Below are 16,045 nucleotides of genomic sequence, written 5' to 3'. Positions count from 1 at the left end.
CATAGGCGGGTGTTGAGCAGTGAGGACACACATGGACACAGGGAAGGGAGCATCACACACTGGGGTCTGTTTGGGGGGACTAGGGGAGAGAGTGGAGGGCAGGGAAGTTGGGAAGGGATAACATGGGGAGAAATGCCAGAGATAGGTGACGGGCACATTGCCATGTGTGTACCTATGCAACAATCCTGCATAATCTGCACATGTACCCCAGATACTAAAGTACAATGAAAAGTGTATTTGAAAAAAAAAAAACAGAGAACGTGAACAGACGCTTTTCCAAAGACACACATGCTACCAATAAGCATAAGAAAAAGGCTCAATAGCAGTGGTCCTTACAGAAATACAGATCAGAACCACAAGGAGATACCATCTAATACCAGTCATAATGACTTTTATGAAAAAGTCAAAAAATAACACGCTAATGCAGATGTAGAGAAAAGGGAAGAGTGATACACTGTTGGTGAGAGTGTAAATTAATTCATCCATTGTGGAAACCATTGGTAATTTCTCAGAGAGCTAAAAGCAGAACTACCATTCGACCTAGCAATCCCATTACTGGGCATATACCCAAGGGAAAATAAATTGCTCTACCATAAAGAGACATGTACACATTGTGTTCATTGCAGCAGTATTTACAATAGCAAAGACATGGAGTCAGCCTAAATGTCCATCAATGGTAGACCGGATAAAGAAAATGTGGTACATGTACGCCATGGAATACGATGCCGTTATAAAAAGGAATGAGATTCTGTCCTTGACAGGGACATGGATGCAGCTGGAGGCCATTATCCTTAGCAAACTAACTCAGGAAGAGAAAGCCAAATACCACATGTTCTTACTTACAAGTGACAGCTAAATGTAACACATGGGCACCTAGAGAGGAACAGTTGATATTGGGGCCTGCTTGAGGGTGGGAGGAGGGAGAGGAACAGAAACAGTAACTGTGGGTTGCTAACTAGGCTTCGTACCTAGATGACAAAATAATCTGTACAGCAAACCTCCATGACACAGGGTTACCTATATCACAATCCTGTGCATATACTCCTGAACCTAAAATAAAGTTAAAAGGAAAACTACCTATTGGGTACTATGCTCACTTTCTTGGGGATGGGGTCTGTACCCCAAACCTCAGCATTATGCAGTATACCTATGTAACAAACCTGCACATGTATCCCTGTATCTAAAATAAAAGTTGAGATTAAATAATAAAATATATACAATTCATTAATTTTTCAGTGTATTCAGAGTTGTACAATCATCACCATAGTCAATTTTAGAACATACTTATCACTCCAAAGGAATTTCCATAGTTAGTAACAGTTACTCCCCATTTCTCACCTCTTAACCCCCTCCAGTCCTAGGAAACCACAAACCTGCTTTTTATTGCTATAGATTTGCCTGTTCGAGACATTTCATATAAATGTATCATATAATATGTGGTCGTTTGTGACTGGCTTCTTTCACTTAGCATGTTTTCAAAGTTCATCCATGTTATAGCATGTATCAGTACGTCATTTCTTTTTATGGGCAAAGGGATAATATTCCATTGTATGTGTATATACACCCCATTTTGTTCATTCATCAGTTGAACACTTGTATACAAACATTGGTGTTTTTAATTCTCTTGGGCATATACCTAATAGTGGGATTACTGGGTCATATGCTAATTCTTTGTTTAATGTTTTAAGGAACTGGCAAACCATATTCCAAAACAGCTGCACCATTTTACAATTTCACTTGTACTGTATAAAGATTCCAGTTTCTCCACATTTTTTCCAGTGCTCGTTATGTCTTTATTTTCGCCATCTTAATGGGTGTATGGTGGTGTCTCACTGTGATTTCAGTTTGCATTTCCCTGATGGCTAGTGATGTTGAGCATCTTTTTATGTGCCTATTGGCCATGGGTATATCTTCTTTGAGAAATGTCTGTTCATATCCATTGTCTGTTTTTAAATTGGTTCCTTTTTTTTTTGAGACGGAGTCTTGCTCTGTCACCAGGCTAAAGTGCAGTAGCATGATCTCAGCTCAGTGCATCATCCACCTCCTGGGTTCAAGCGATTCTCCTGCCTCAGCCTCCCAAGTAGCTGGGACTACAGGCGCGTGCCACCATACCCAGCTAATTTTTGTATTTTTAGTAGAGACAGGGTTTCACCATGTTGGTCAGGATGGTTTCAATCTCTTGACCTTATGATCTGCCTGCCTCAGCCTCCCAAAGTGCTGGGATTACAGGCATATGCCACCACGCCCGGCCTCCTTTGTCTTTTTAATACCACATGATAATCTTTATATATTCTGGATACTAGATACATCTATTTCCATTGACATACTATTTGCAAATGTTTTCTCCCATTCTGTGTGCTGTCTTTCTTAATGGTGGCCTTTGAAGTACAAACATTTATAATTTTGATGAACTTCGATTTATTTTTATTTGTTTGCTTGTGCTTTTGGTGTTTTATCTAAGAAATCACTGCTTAATCCAGAGTTGTGATATTCTTATGTTTTTTTCTAAAAGTTTTATAATTTCAACTCTTGAGTTTAGATCCACTGTATTTTATACGGGTCCAATTCCTTTGCACGGTGGATATCCAGTTGTCTCAGCATCATTTGTCTAAAAGATTATTCTCCCCCTCCATTGAATTGTCTTGGCACCCTTGTTGAAACTCAGTTGACTATAAATTTGTGGATTTATTTTTAGACTTTCATTTCTAGTCCTTTGATTATGATAACTTAGACATTGCTATCAGCAATCTCTGGGGCAGATGGTTATTTTGGAACTAGTCTGTGTTCTTATTAACTGGGAGCATTGTAGTAATGACAGGTTTCTAGAAGGCTGTTTACTTGAGAAAAATTTTCAAGAAAGACATTTTAAAGCTTAATTGCCTGCTTTCTTTGATGTTGTTTTCTTTGCCTTTGCAGAGTTGTAAATATCAAAGTGTGTACTTAGGGCTTACTTTTTTTGCCTTCTGTCTTCTTGGCTCTCCTTGTAGCTGTCCATTTTGAATTCTTACTTTTGCCCTTGAGAGCAAGTTTAGTGAGTTGCCTGTTTGCGTGGCATAGTCTGGAGTCTCAGCACTGCATGGACGTACAACCAAAAGCCCTGTTCTGATGAAATGATCCATAGTTGACCAGCTTTCTGGCATGTGGCCGGAAGGTAATGGGGCCAGCTGGCAGTCTTCTTGTGGTTTAAGTGCCATATTGGACCACACAGTACCTTTCATCCCAGGCTATTAATCTTAGAAATTTAACTTCTAATCTTAGAAGTTGGAAATTTTTTTAGTGGAGCACAAAGTGGAAACTTGATTCTTGTTGATGCTGTGCAAAGATTGACAGGAATAACTAGAGTACCGGTAGTTGAATTTGTCTGCTCTTCTGGTTGGTCAGCTAGGTAGTAGTGAACTCCTGTTTAGGCATCTATCTTCTTAAATTCCTAAAACACAGTTTGATTTAGCTTAACTATCATTCAAATGCCTGTGGTTAATAAATATTAATTTATACAGTTGCCTTGAATATACCACTTTCCTACTGGTGCAACAGAGTTGTTAAGTTCTAGTTCAAGACACATTTTAGTTGAGTAGTAAACACAAAAGTTCTTCAGAATTGTAGACTAAAATGATCGATTATCCTGTGCTTGCTGTGGTAGCCATTAATTTAACAAATATTTACATAATCTTCAGCATATTAGGAGCTGTCTCCATCTGCATATTGGCTACCCTTGACACAGTTCTTTAGCCAAGCATTTCTATGTAAAATCACTTACTTTTGTGATTGCCTTTGGGTCTTCTTCCAGGTTTTCCTCTCTGTGGGTTAGTAAATGACTGGACTTAGCCAAACATGCTAATGATCAGAAACTTTCATTCATCCATTGATTTAATAAATGTTCATTGAAAGCCTCTTGTATACCATATGCTGTTCTTGCTACTGGAAGTACAAAGGTGAGGACAAACAGCCTCAGGCTCTGTCCCAGGACTAGGCTTCATAGAGTGATTTTGCTTATAACACCATAATTACATCATTAAGTCAGGCTTACATATTAACATAACACATGTTACCTGTGAGAACACAGAATAGTCATCCGTTTATTAAAACAAAACTTAAGTGCATACTATGGGCTAAAGGAATTTGGCTTGTGAAGGTAAGGGGCAGCTTCTGTGAGCAAGTGACAGTGAAGCTGAGCTCTTAAAGAAGAATCAGCTAGGCTAAGGAGTAGTGGGAAAGCCTTCCAAGTCAAGAGAGCAGCTTGTGCCAGGGGAACCAAAACAAGGCTGGGGTGGCGAGAAGCCAAGACAGGTACACACAAGACTGCAGAGTAAGACAAGGCCAGCACTGCAAGACTGTAGGCTGTGTTGAAGGCTTTGCTCTCTTTCATAAGAGCAGAAGGAAGCCACTGAAATGTGTTTTTAACCAAAGCCACTTTTTACATAGGCTATGAACTTGATCTTAATTAGAGGCAGATTAGCTCTTATTCTGATATATTGGTTTCTAGGCAGAAAATGTTAAATTTTAGAAGTTTTGTTTATTTAGAGCAATGCTACTCCAGCTTCAGTGTGCTTAAGAAATTACCAAGAGGACTTGTTAGAACAGATTTTTGGGCCCCACCCCCATAGGTTCTGTAAGTCTGGTTGGAGTTCAAGAATTTGAATTTCTACTAAGTTCCCAGCAGATGGCTGATGCTGCCAGTTTTGTCTCAGGACCAGATTTTAAGTAGCAGTTATTAATAGAGTCATAAAATTAACTCACTTTTTTTCTTTTTATCATTGTTTTCCTTGTGTGCAAGCAGCAGAGGATCATTTTTAGTTATATAAAAACCAGGAGAGAGAGAGAGAGAGGGCGGGGGGGGGCGGAGAGAGAGAGAGAGAGAGAGAGTGTGTGTGTGTGTGTGTGTGTGTGTGTGTGTGTGTGTGTGTGTGTGTGTTTGGGGAGCTATATTTTACAGAAGCCACTTTAAGGCTATAAATTTTACTTATCTATGCATGTTCTAAATATATATATGCATATATAAATACACATATACATATATATGGTATATGACTTCCTGAGGTGATATGGTAGTAAATAGTATTGAGGAGACATTGCTCCAAAAATCAAGAAACTTAATATCAGAAAGAAATTGTGGTTAACAAAAACTGGTTAAGTTTTTAGTACCATTTTGACAGTGCCATTGAGATTTTTGAAAATTAGAGCAGTACATACAGTTTGGGATTCTGAGACATTTGGGGTTTCAGCAAGAGTAATCCTGTATATTAATGGAATCAGTTTTTTATTTTTGTTTTTCTAGATCTAATTACTTGTTTGGACACTGCATCCAATTTTTTGGAACCTGAGTTCAGGTATGACTATATTTGTGATTTTCTTTTTCTTAAATGTTACTCTTTATTCACTTCTTCATTTTCATTCTGTATATGCTTAGGTTTAATGCATATTGTGTGATACATGTCATTGGTCTGAGACTTCAATAAATTAGAGCTTATTTAAAGCCATTTTGTTGCATGTTTACATTTTGCTTTAATCATAGCATTTAGATCTATGAAAATGAAAGTATCAGTTTAATATGCTTTGAAAGTAGAACTAGGTGCTCTTGAAAATCTGGCAAAACTGCTAATAAAAATTGAAAAGGTATTTATCTCTTTTCAGAAAATGGCAAGAGCATGGTTTTGGCTGTTACAGAGTTATCCAGTGTTGTTACTCAAGTACCATTTCTACTACTGTTTCTTTGCGTTATGCCTTTGTCTCTTGCCTAGACAACTTCTAAGCGATTTCCTATTTCTGTTTGCTGGCTTTATTCTGCCATTCGCACTGCTACCAAGTTGTTTTCAAAATACATATCTGATCATTCTTAAAAATCTTGAGAAACTCCTTGTAATGATAAAAAACAGTTGTCCAGTTTCCTTAACCTGGTCTTCTAGGTCCTTCACAAGCAGTCCTCATGCCATTTTCTCGGTCTCCTCTTATATTCTCCATATTGAAATGACTCTGAGTTATTTACACTGCTCTGAACTCACAGAGCTTTTATCATGAATCACTTGCCTCCTCTCTGTTTGGCAGATCATTCTCATCTTTGAAAACCCATCTTGTGGCTGGACATGGTGGCTCACGCCTGTAATCCCAGCACTTTGGGAGGCTGGGGTAGGCGGATCATCAGGTCAGGAATTGAGACCAGCCTGGCAAAACCCCATCTCGACTAAAAATACAAAAAGTAGCCAGGTGTAGTGGCACGTGTCTGTAATCCCAGCTACTTAGGAGGCTGAGGCAGGAGAATCGCTTGAACCCGGGAGGTGGAGGTTGCAGTGAGCTAAGATTGCACCACTGCACTCCAGCTTGGATGACAGAGAGAGACTGTCTCAGCAAAAAAAAAAAAAAAAAAAAAACCAAAACCCATCTTGCTAACTTCCTCCAAACTCACTACCACTCCCCAAGAACCGTAATTTTGTCTTCAAGAATGATTCTCTGTGGGAAGGGTGCCCTCTTCAGCATTGGAAGGGGACCCTGGTTAGCTGGGATAATCCTGGCATCAGTGTACGGTAGACTGCCCAGCCAGAGTCAACTGCACTCCGTCTGCTCTCCAGCTCCCATGATCTCCCACAAATTCAAGCTGCTCATGAAATCCTTGCTATCTCTTTTCTTCCCGGGAGCTAGAATAATCTTTTTTAAAAATACTAATCAGATTATGTATGTAAGCTGTCAAAATCCTTTGCTGGCTTCCTGTTTTTACTTAGAAATATATTCCAGACTCCTCGCCATAGTCCACAGGCTTCTGCATTACCTGCCCGTCTGTCCAGTCTGTTTCCTAACTAACCTTAGCTTTGCTGTCTGCCACCTCCTTGCACTGCCGTCCTCACTTCCAGACACACACCAGGCCGTCCTGCCTTATGCTGTGCTCTTCCGTCTGACTAGTGTGCATTTCCCACTTGTTCTAGTGACATCCCTTAGCTCACCGCTGAGGCTTCACTCCCAGGACCCCCGCCCTACCACTCCCATTCCTTGACTGGGTGCAATACAGAGTCCTGCATAAGAGCACAGACTCCAGAGCCCATTTGCCACCTGCTAGCTGTGTGAATATGCAAACAGTTTCTTAATTTCCCTATTTCCTAAAATGGGGACAACAATAGCATCTCCTCCATAGAGTTCTTATGTGGATTACCTGAAGCGTGTAGGGTGCTACCTGGCAATTGATTAAGTGTACTGAATTATTGTGTTACTTGTATTAAGTTAGATTTCTTCTGGTTATTTCAATGTGCCTTTTCTTCATAGCAGAATCAAAATCAGTTGTTTGTGTAAGTATTGGTTTAATGTCTTCTACCACTGGAATGTAAACTCAGAACAGGGGCAGTATTTGTCTGACTTTTATAAATCCAATACCTGGTACCACCCTACACTCAACAGACAGCATAATAGACATTCAAATAAATGTGTTGGGTGGATGGGCGGCTGCATGAATGAATGCATCTCTTTTAATACAGCTTAAATAGGATCAATAGAGGATTGGTAAAATTTATCCACAGACTAGAATATCATGTAACTCTTTAATTTGATGAATAAGTCTTACAGTACAATCATGTCTACCATTCATTATGAAAAAATAAGGCAGTATGTAGTAAGAAGGAAATTATTATAAATGTGTGAGTAAAGACGTATTATATACATATGGATGGAAGAAAGTCTGAAGGGGCTTTTTAGAACTGGTGGTCCTGGCCAGGCATAGTTGTTCACACCTGAAATCCCAGCACTTTGGGAGGCTAAGGCGGGCGGATCACCTGAGGTCAGGAGTTCGAGACCAACTGGGCCAACATGGTGAAACTCCATCTCTACTGAAAATACAAAAATAAGCCAGGCGTGGTGGCATGCACCTGCAATCCCAGCAACTCGGGAGGCTGAGGCAGGAAAATCTCTGAAACCCAGGAGGCAGAGGTTGCAGTGAGCCAAGAAGGTGCCATTGCACTCTAGCCTGGGCAACAAGAGTGAAACTCCGTGTCAAAACAAAAAACAAACAAAAAAAAAACACTGGTGGTCCTTTCAGGGTGATGATTCTTTCAGGTTAGTGAGATTATGGTATTCACCTTGAACTGAAAAATACGTATGTGATATTTGGGGGAGATGGTTCTTCCCTGTAAAATACAGTATTAGGTAACCTTTTGTTTGTTTTCATTTCTCAGTAAGTACTGCCCAGCTGGTTGTCTGCTTCCTTTTGCTGAGATATCTGGAACAATTCCTCATGGATATAGAGATGTAAGCCAGATATAAACTTATTTGAAAGTTGTAATATAACTTTATTTTTTTAGAACTTCAGACTGGTTAGAGGTGTGTTAATTATATATCTTTACCTTTTACTTTTTTAAGACATTTTTTAGTAATACATGTTTTATTCTTTTTTGTCTGCTAAAACTCTGTTGTGTTACAGTACCAATAATCTATGTTTATGAAGAAACTGCCTAGATTAACTGATTTCTCGAGGAAGTAGAGTGTCTTGTTACGAATTATTAAGAGAAAATTAAAAACAAATCTTTTCTTTTTCCCTTCCTTAAGTCCTCGCCCTTGTGCATGGCTGGTGTGCATGCAGGAGTAGTGTCAAACACGTTGGGTGGCCAAATCAGTGTTGTAATTAGTAAAGGTATCCCATATTATGAAAGTTCTTTGGCTAACAACGTCACATCTGTGGTGTAAGTATATATGCAATTTAAAAAATATACTCTCTATATAGTAAGCATTCTGAGTAGCTCTGGGCTAAGAACTAGCTAGATCTCAGCAGTATCACTGTTAATGGTGTTCCTGAAAGAACATTCAGGCAAAAAGCACTCACATTCGTGTACTCAGTGTCTGCATATTTTGAAGAGTATAGGCAGTGTTGTACTTCCTTAGCTTATTGTTCTCCAAAAATGTCATTTGGAAGAGTGATGTGTTTCTTCTGTCTTTTCTAAGTGTTTAAAAAAAGTCTCTGTAATAGTCTAGAAGTTTGTTGCCAAATCCTTATTTATTTTACAGATCAAAAGGCTTAACTACTGTGTTCCTTATAGCACCTGGAAATTCAGGATAATTGAAATACTTTAAATATAAATTTAAATTTTACATAAAGTATTACATCATAAGCATTATTGTGAATCTTCCTCTCCTTCTAAGAGAATATTTTAAGGATATGTTTTCATGGTATCTACAACGTACTACTGTTTTATAAAACATAGAGTAGGCGTCAAAAGCAGGAGAAGTTGAAACATTAAATAGAAATGCAGTGTTAGCAATCTGTTTTTGTAAATCTGCTCTCTTAGATATGCTCAGTCTTTCAGACAACACTAAGCCTAATTGAAGCCAGCTTTTCTTCAGCAGTCCTAGGCCCGTTTTCATTCAGAAGACATGAGCATGATCCATATCCAGATTGGTATACAACAGGATTCAGCAAACTTGTTCTGTAAAGATCCAGCTAATCAATATTTTATTTATTAGGCTTTACAGGCCACATGTCTCTGCAGCTTATTTTTGTTTGCTTGTTTGTTTGTTCTATTTACAGCTCTTTAACTATTCTTAGCTCACTGGTCCTACAAAACAGGCCATGCATGGGCAGTCATTTGCCTATTCCTGGTATAGACTCAACTACGTTTTCTTCTTTTGTTTTTTTCCTAGATTATTTTATGCAGACCCTTTCGTTCCTTTACTATGTTATACCTTTAGAAAGATTTAGTATGTGTGAATTCTCTTTCATACTTTAATAAAGAAAACAGGGATAAGTTCCATCCTCTTGTAATGGTTTGAGTGTTGGACTAAAGGCAGGAGTGTACAGTGAAACTTGTTCCATGACGTGTTCATTTCTTCTAAAAAAAAAGGAAAAAGAAATCTCTGTTAGTACTCAACTTTTCTTCTGTTTACCCCAAAAAACTTGAGCCTTATTCTCTGAGAATTAGACCTTTTAGTGTATTTTCATCAAAAGCATTTGCCACAGAAAAGTGTTAAGAATCCATTTATTTCATGAAATAAAGTAGTGAGAGATTTACAGTAAACAATGAGTAAATAAGTTATGAAAAAGAAATGAAGTAAGTACATATTAAAGGCTACAGAGAGACATTTGCACAATGACATATCTAGGTGCTAGATATTGGTAGAGAAAGTTGTTTATGCTGATTTCAGAAGTTGCCCTTCTTAGAAATGAGACTCTTTTTCCCTAGGAACAATATTAGTTGTCTAACTTTTAGCCATACGGTCTTCTTGGTTCTTTTGATGGGTGGGGGGAACCAAATCAAAAGAAAACGTTTCACTAAATATGGGCAGTCATGTGTTATGTGAGTATCACCTAAAAACCCTTCTTTCTTTCAGGGGACACTTATCTGCAAGTCTTTTTACATTTAAGACAAGTGGTAAGCCTTTCTGGACTTTATAATTTTTTATTTATATAATATTGTTTGAACGCTGTATGTCAGGCACTGTGTCAAATGCTGATTTATTGTACTTTCTCAGTTGTAATAATAACGCTATGAGGTAAGATAGTTACCTGATGATATAATGAATAGAACAAATTGAAGGTTTATATTTATAGAGAAATGGTCATGTAAGCAAGGCAGGTTCCTTAAGAAAGATTACTTTGGAACTTGTCTGAAGAAGTAATCAATTCATTCAACAGAAAATATTTACTGAGTGCCTTCTTTATGTGCCAGGCATTGCTCTGGTTTGAGTGATAAAGCAGAGTTAAAGTGAACAAAGTCCTGCCTTCCTGGAGCTTACCTTCTACTAGTGAGAGATTGATGATAAGCAAAGAATAAATTATTGTTTACAGTATGATAAAAGATGTAGGAACATAAAAAAGGAGGACCGGTTTGAAATTGAGTCGGGGAAGGCCTCAGGGAGAATGTGACATAAGCCAACAGCCTTAAGGAGGTAAAGGAGTGAGTTCCTCAGTTATTTGGGAAGAGTGTCCCAGGGAGAAGATAATGTATCTCCATTCAACTCACAGTCATGCTTGTAACCGTGCGTGTTTGTAGGTTTCCTAATGATACACAAAGACATATGCCCAAGAAACACTTGCCTAGTTTTGAAGTTTCTCTGTTACAGTGTATTACTGCATAGTATATGTTAATTAAAGATGGAATAGAAAGTTTGCAGTGAGCAGGTCTAATATGCATTTTGAAATTACACCTGGAAACCACATTTAGTCTTTTGTTTCAGGTTGTTACGGAACACTAGGGATGGAGTCTGGTGTGATCGCAGATCCTCAAATAACAGCATCATCTGTGCTGGAGTGGACTGACCACACAGGGCAAGAGAACAGTTGGAAACCCGAAAAAGCCAGGCTGAAGAAACCTGGACCGCCTTGGGCTGCTTTTGCCACTGATGAATACCAGTGGTTACAAATAGATCTGAATAAGGAAAAGAAAGTAACAGGTTAAGAGATACAATTTTCTAGAGCAATTTATAATGCTGAATTTATTTGGAAAACTGTTAAGGCACTAAAATTTTAATTATATGGTTTTATATTTTCTTCACTGATGTTAATATTATTGGAGACACATTTCATGAAACATGGCAGAGAAAAGGAGTTGTTACTCGTGTTGGTCAGGGTTCTCTAAAGGGACAGAGCTGATAGGATAGATGTATATATAAAGGGGAGTTTATTAAGGAGTGTTGACTCGCAGGATCACAAAGTGAAGCCCACAGTAGGCCATCTGCAAGCCGAGGAGCAAGGAAGCCAGTCCAAGTCCCAAAACCTCCAAAGTAGGGAGGGGAGCTGACAGTGCAGCCTTCAGTCTGTGGGCGAAGGTCCCAAAGTCCCAAAGCTAAGAACTTGGAGTCTGATGTTCATGGGCAGGAAGCACGCAGCATGGGAGAAAGATGGAGGCCGGGAGACTTAAGCTGGTTGAGTCTTTTCACGTTCTTCTGTCTGCTTTTATTCCGGCCGTGTTGGTGGCTGATTAGATGGTGCCCACCCAGATTGAGGGTAGACCTGCCTTTCCCAGTCCACTGACTCTAATGTTAATAATCTCTAGCAACACCCTCACAGACACACCCAGGAACAGTACTTTTCATCCTTCAATCAAGTTGACACTCTGTATTAACCATCACAGTATTTATTGTCTCCATTGTAATGAGACTTTTTTTTAAGGAGGTGTTTCAGTAAAATGAGACATCTAAAATAACAGTCTCTTACAGTCATTAAGAGAAATTTATGTTAAAGGAGTCCATTTTAAGGCATAAGATAACCAGTTTTCCACATGTGCAGAGTATAAATTGAATTTAGGGGCACTTAACAAATGGTCAGAATAATTGGTTGGGATTGGTTTAGATAATTTTGTTAAAATATTTATTTTGTTTTGGTACTGTAAATAATACCAATAATTATCTTTAATCTGTTCATTCCCAGGAAGTCATCTTACTCAGTAGTCAGCATCTATTTTATGATGATATAAACACAAGACACCAAAATAGAATAGTTCTTTATGCACACCCATAATTCTTCCTATCTAAGGGAATAAAGCCAAGGATTTAGTAGTTGTTATGATGAAAACATACACTTGGATATGGAAATGAGCCATAATTAGAAATGTTTGAGTTGTGCATCTCAAGTGTTTATGCTTTAATGCTGAACAAACTTAGGGAATCAGACCATGTGCATTAATGAAAGCAACTCTTAATTTCCCAGGCATTATAACTACTGGATCCACCATGGTGGAGCACAATTACTACGTGTCTGCCTACAGAGTCCTGTACAGTGATGATGGGCAGAAATGGACTGTGTACAGAGAGCCTGGTGTGGAGCAAGATAAGGTAAAATGATTACCAAGGTATTTTTTTAAAACATTTTTTAAATGGGTGGTTGCCAAAGGTCACACACAGAGCTCTTCTGTATAAAAGAGATGTAGAAGTTAAGAATGTCTTATACTACCCTCTCCTGGTTATTTTAGGTAGTGTTAGTTATTGGCCTTACTCTTCTGACTTTAGAAGATTCTCAGTGGTTCTAGGTTCCTTTTGGTGATTGTAAAGGTGGGTACCTTTCTGATTTTTCTCACTGCATTTTTAATTGAATTGTTTAGAGGCTTTATTAAGACAAAATAAAAGGGACCTCATAATTTCTTATCTTTATGACGCTTTTATTTTCAGTTTACCGGATGCTGGAGACCCTTTGTTCCCAGATTTCTACTCTGTAGGCAAGAGATAAAAAAAGAAAAGAGCTGAAAACCAACATGCATTAAATTATAGGATGTTATAGACTTGAAAATTAATCTGCAGATCATCTCACCAACTTTCATCTTGGGAAACTTCTGTTTTTTTTCTTACATGAAGAATTGCTCTAGCATCTAATTATAATTATGGAATCGTTGTTTTAGTTAGCAACAAATTATGGAGATGCTGGAATGAGCCAGAGGAAATGATATGGGGTGGGGAGCAGGCAGAGATGAATCTCATTCAGATGTGCATCCCTTTGATCTTTAAATGGAAGAGTCCTTGTCCCTAAGGAAGATAATGTCTCCTATCAGTATCGAAACTATGGAGCCAGGCATGGTGGCTCACTCCTGTAATCCCAGTACTTTGGAATTGCTTGAGCTCAGGAGTTTGAGACCAGCCTGGGCAACATGGCACCACCCCGTCTCCACTAAAACTACAGAAAATTAGCCAGGCATGGCGGCGCATGCCTATAGTCCCAGCTTGGGGGGCTGAGGTAGGAGAATCACCTGAACTTGGGAGGTTGAGGCTGTAGTAAGCTGTGAGATCACTCCATTGCAGTCCAGCCTGGGCCACAGAGGGAGACTCTGTTTCAAAAAAAAAAAAAAAAAAAAACTGAAACGATGACATTTTTTCAAACTTTGCTGAGTTTGGTTTTGACTATATATTTTTGTCACGTATGATTTACTAAAAAGTCTTCAATTACTACTCTCTATTCAGAAATCTTCAGGGGCTCACTGTCTTTCATACGCATCTTAACTCCTTGCTTTTATTCAAGACCTCTTTTTTTCTTCTCCTTGGCATCACATGAACTTCATCTTTGGTGAACCTTTCCCTGTTAAAGAACTAACAGTCGTCTCCACACACATCTTCTGCTTCATGCCCTAAACCGGACTGCTCTTTATTCCTACTACATCCGTTCTTATTTGCATCACATTTATTACACTCGTGGAATATCGCTAAATTTTTGAATTTTTAAGAATTGTACATGCTTATAAAAACTTCTAACAACATTAAATGATATTTCTGAAAAAGATTGTTTTTTGCGTTCATTTTTAAAAGGTATTTTCCCTAAGTGTAGAATTCTAGGTTGACCAGTGGTTTTTTTTTTTTTCCCCTTTGAATAATTTAAATACGTTGTCTACTGTTTTCTGGCTTGCATTGTTTTTGACAGGAATTCTGCTATTGTTATCTCTGTTCCTGAAAATGTGATATGTCTTTTTTCTGTGGCTTCTTTTAAGGTTTTCTTTTTATCATTTGTTTTAAGCTGTTTGATTGATGTGGCTTTGTATACCTTTCTTCTTTTTTTTTTTTTTTTTTTTTTTTTTTGCGTAGGGTTCTTTGAGCTTTTTGGCTCTGTAGGTCATGATTTGCATCAAATTTAGAAAATTATAGTTCATTTTTCTTCAAATATTTCCCTTCCCAATTCTAATTTCATGAATATTATGACCTTTGAAGGCATCTCACCATTCACTAATGCTCCATTCTTTTTTTTTTTAGTCTTTTAGTATTTTAGTTTGGAAATTTTCGGTCGTTTTGTCTTCAAGTTCATAATCTATTCTTCTGCGGTGTCTAATCTGATAATCCCATCCAGTGTATTTGTATCTCTGATACTATATTTTTTACCTCTAGATGGTCAGTTTGGGGGTTTTAAAATGTCTCTGATGTATCTTCTTTACATGCTCATGCTTTTCTCTATTTCTGGAACGTGGAGCATGTATAATAGCTCTTTTAATACCCTTATCTGCTACTGTTAAAATATGGGTCTTTTTATATTGATTGATATTACGAATCATATTTTACCTGCCTTTTTTTTACTGGATGCCAGACATTGTGTTACATTGGTGCTGGGGTTTTTTCTTATTGTTATTCCCTTAAATATTGGAGCTTTATTCTGGGATGCAGTGAAGCTACTGGAAACTGTGATATTTTCAAGGCTTGCTTTGAAACTTTGTTAGGCAGGACCTGGACAGCCATGAGTTTTTTTCATTTTTCTCCACCACGGAGACAGTACTGTTCTGAGTACTCACTGCAGCATCCCATGTATTACGAGGTTTCTCTGTTCTACTTCTTGGCAGTGTAAGGAATTCCCAGACCTGTGGAGCTCTGAAACTTGTCCTGCTGACTCCTTCCAGTGTTTCTTTTACTGGCCATAGGTCATTTCTTTACAGGCAGCTGAAGATTTAAGGGAAAACTCCTTATATATCCTAGAAGTGTCTCTCTCACTCTCTATCTTTATAGCTCTTTTCTCTCCTAAACTCTTGCCCTACAAATTCTAGCTGCCTTTTTGGCCTCCCACTTTCAGCTCTGCCTCCACAACTCAGGGAGACCAGCAGGCTCTGTTAAGGATCTGTCTCCCTGCACTGTGGCCTAGAAACCCTCTACAGACAGTACTGGGGCAGTAAGGAGCAGGGCTCACCTTATTTGCTTCCCTTCTCTTGGTGGTTATTGCCTGAGGCGGCCTGTTGCCCAGAGTCTGAGAACCATTGTTTCATATATATCATCCAGTTTCTCATATATGTACAGGATTGAACAGTATGTCTAGTCCATTACTCTCATGGTCAGAAATGCAAGTCCTCACATTGAATTGTGTGAATCAACAGACTTTTCCCACTCACATAAGTCCATCTGCTCCCTCATCACCTCAAACTCAGAGGTAATTGGTGTTTTCATTTTACTCCTTTTCTGAGCCTGCACATGTGCGTGAGCACACAGAGACTGCATTTGATTTTGTTTTCAGAAAATGGGATTAGTATATATGCAACTTGTTTTCATGATATGTCACTTTCTAACATTATACCATATTTGTGTGTGGTAATACCCAATAAAATTTAAGTTTCTTGAGGGTGGGAACTGTAGCATCCATATCCATTTTCTCTTCGTGACACCTCACATACTTCTCTGTACGTGA

At 38.4% G+C, this 16,045-nt stretch overlaps 1 protein-coding gene across 4 annotated transcripts in view; it reads left to right on the top strand.

The window, feature by feature from the left end:
* DCBLD2 (discoidin, CUB and LCCL domain containing 2) overlaps nucleotides 1-16,045 on the top strand; it is a 117,457-nt gene that overhangs the window by 85,550 nt on the left and 15,862 nt on the right. For all 4 annotated transcript variants that reach the window (XM_021667012.2, XM_021667015.2, XM_021667014.2 and 1 more), the window contains 6 exons: nucleotides 5,276-5,327; nucleotides 8,151-8,223; nucleotides 8,521-8,654; nucleotides 10,297-10,337; nucleotides 11,143-11,358; nucleotides 12,614-12,738. In XM_021667012.2, coding sequence (XP_021522687.1) covers nucleotides 5,276-5,327; nucleotides 8,151-8,223; nucleotides 8,521-8,654; nucleotides 10,297-10,337; nucleotides 11,143-11,358; nucleotides 12,614-12,738 — 641 coding nt within the window. The remainder of the gene's footprint in view (nucleotides 1-5,275; nucleotides 5,328-8,150; nucleotides 8,224-8,520; nucleotides 8,655-10,296; nucleotides 10,338-11,142; nucleotides 11,359-12,613; nucleotides 12,739-16,045) is intronic.

The sequence above is a fragment of the Aotus nancymaae genome, unplaced genomic scaffold (assembly GCF_030222135.1).
Source record: "Aotus nancymaae isolate 86718 unplaced genomic scaffold, 86718_ANA_hifiasm-v0.15.2.pri h1tg000011l, whole genome shotgun sequence".
Taxonomy (NCBI): domain Eukaryota; kingdom Metazoa; phylum Chordata; class Mammalia; order Primates; family Aotidae; genus Aotus; species Aotus nancymaae.
This window is presented reverse-complemented; position numbering and strand designations above follow the sequence as displayed.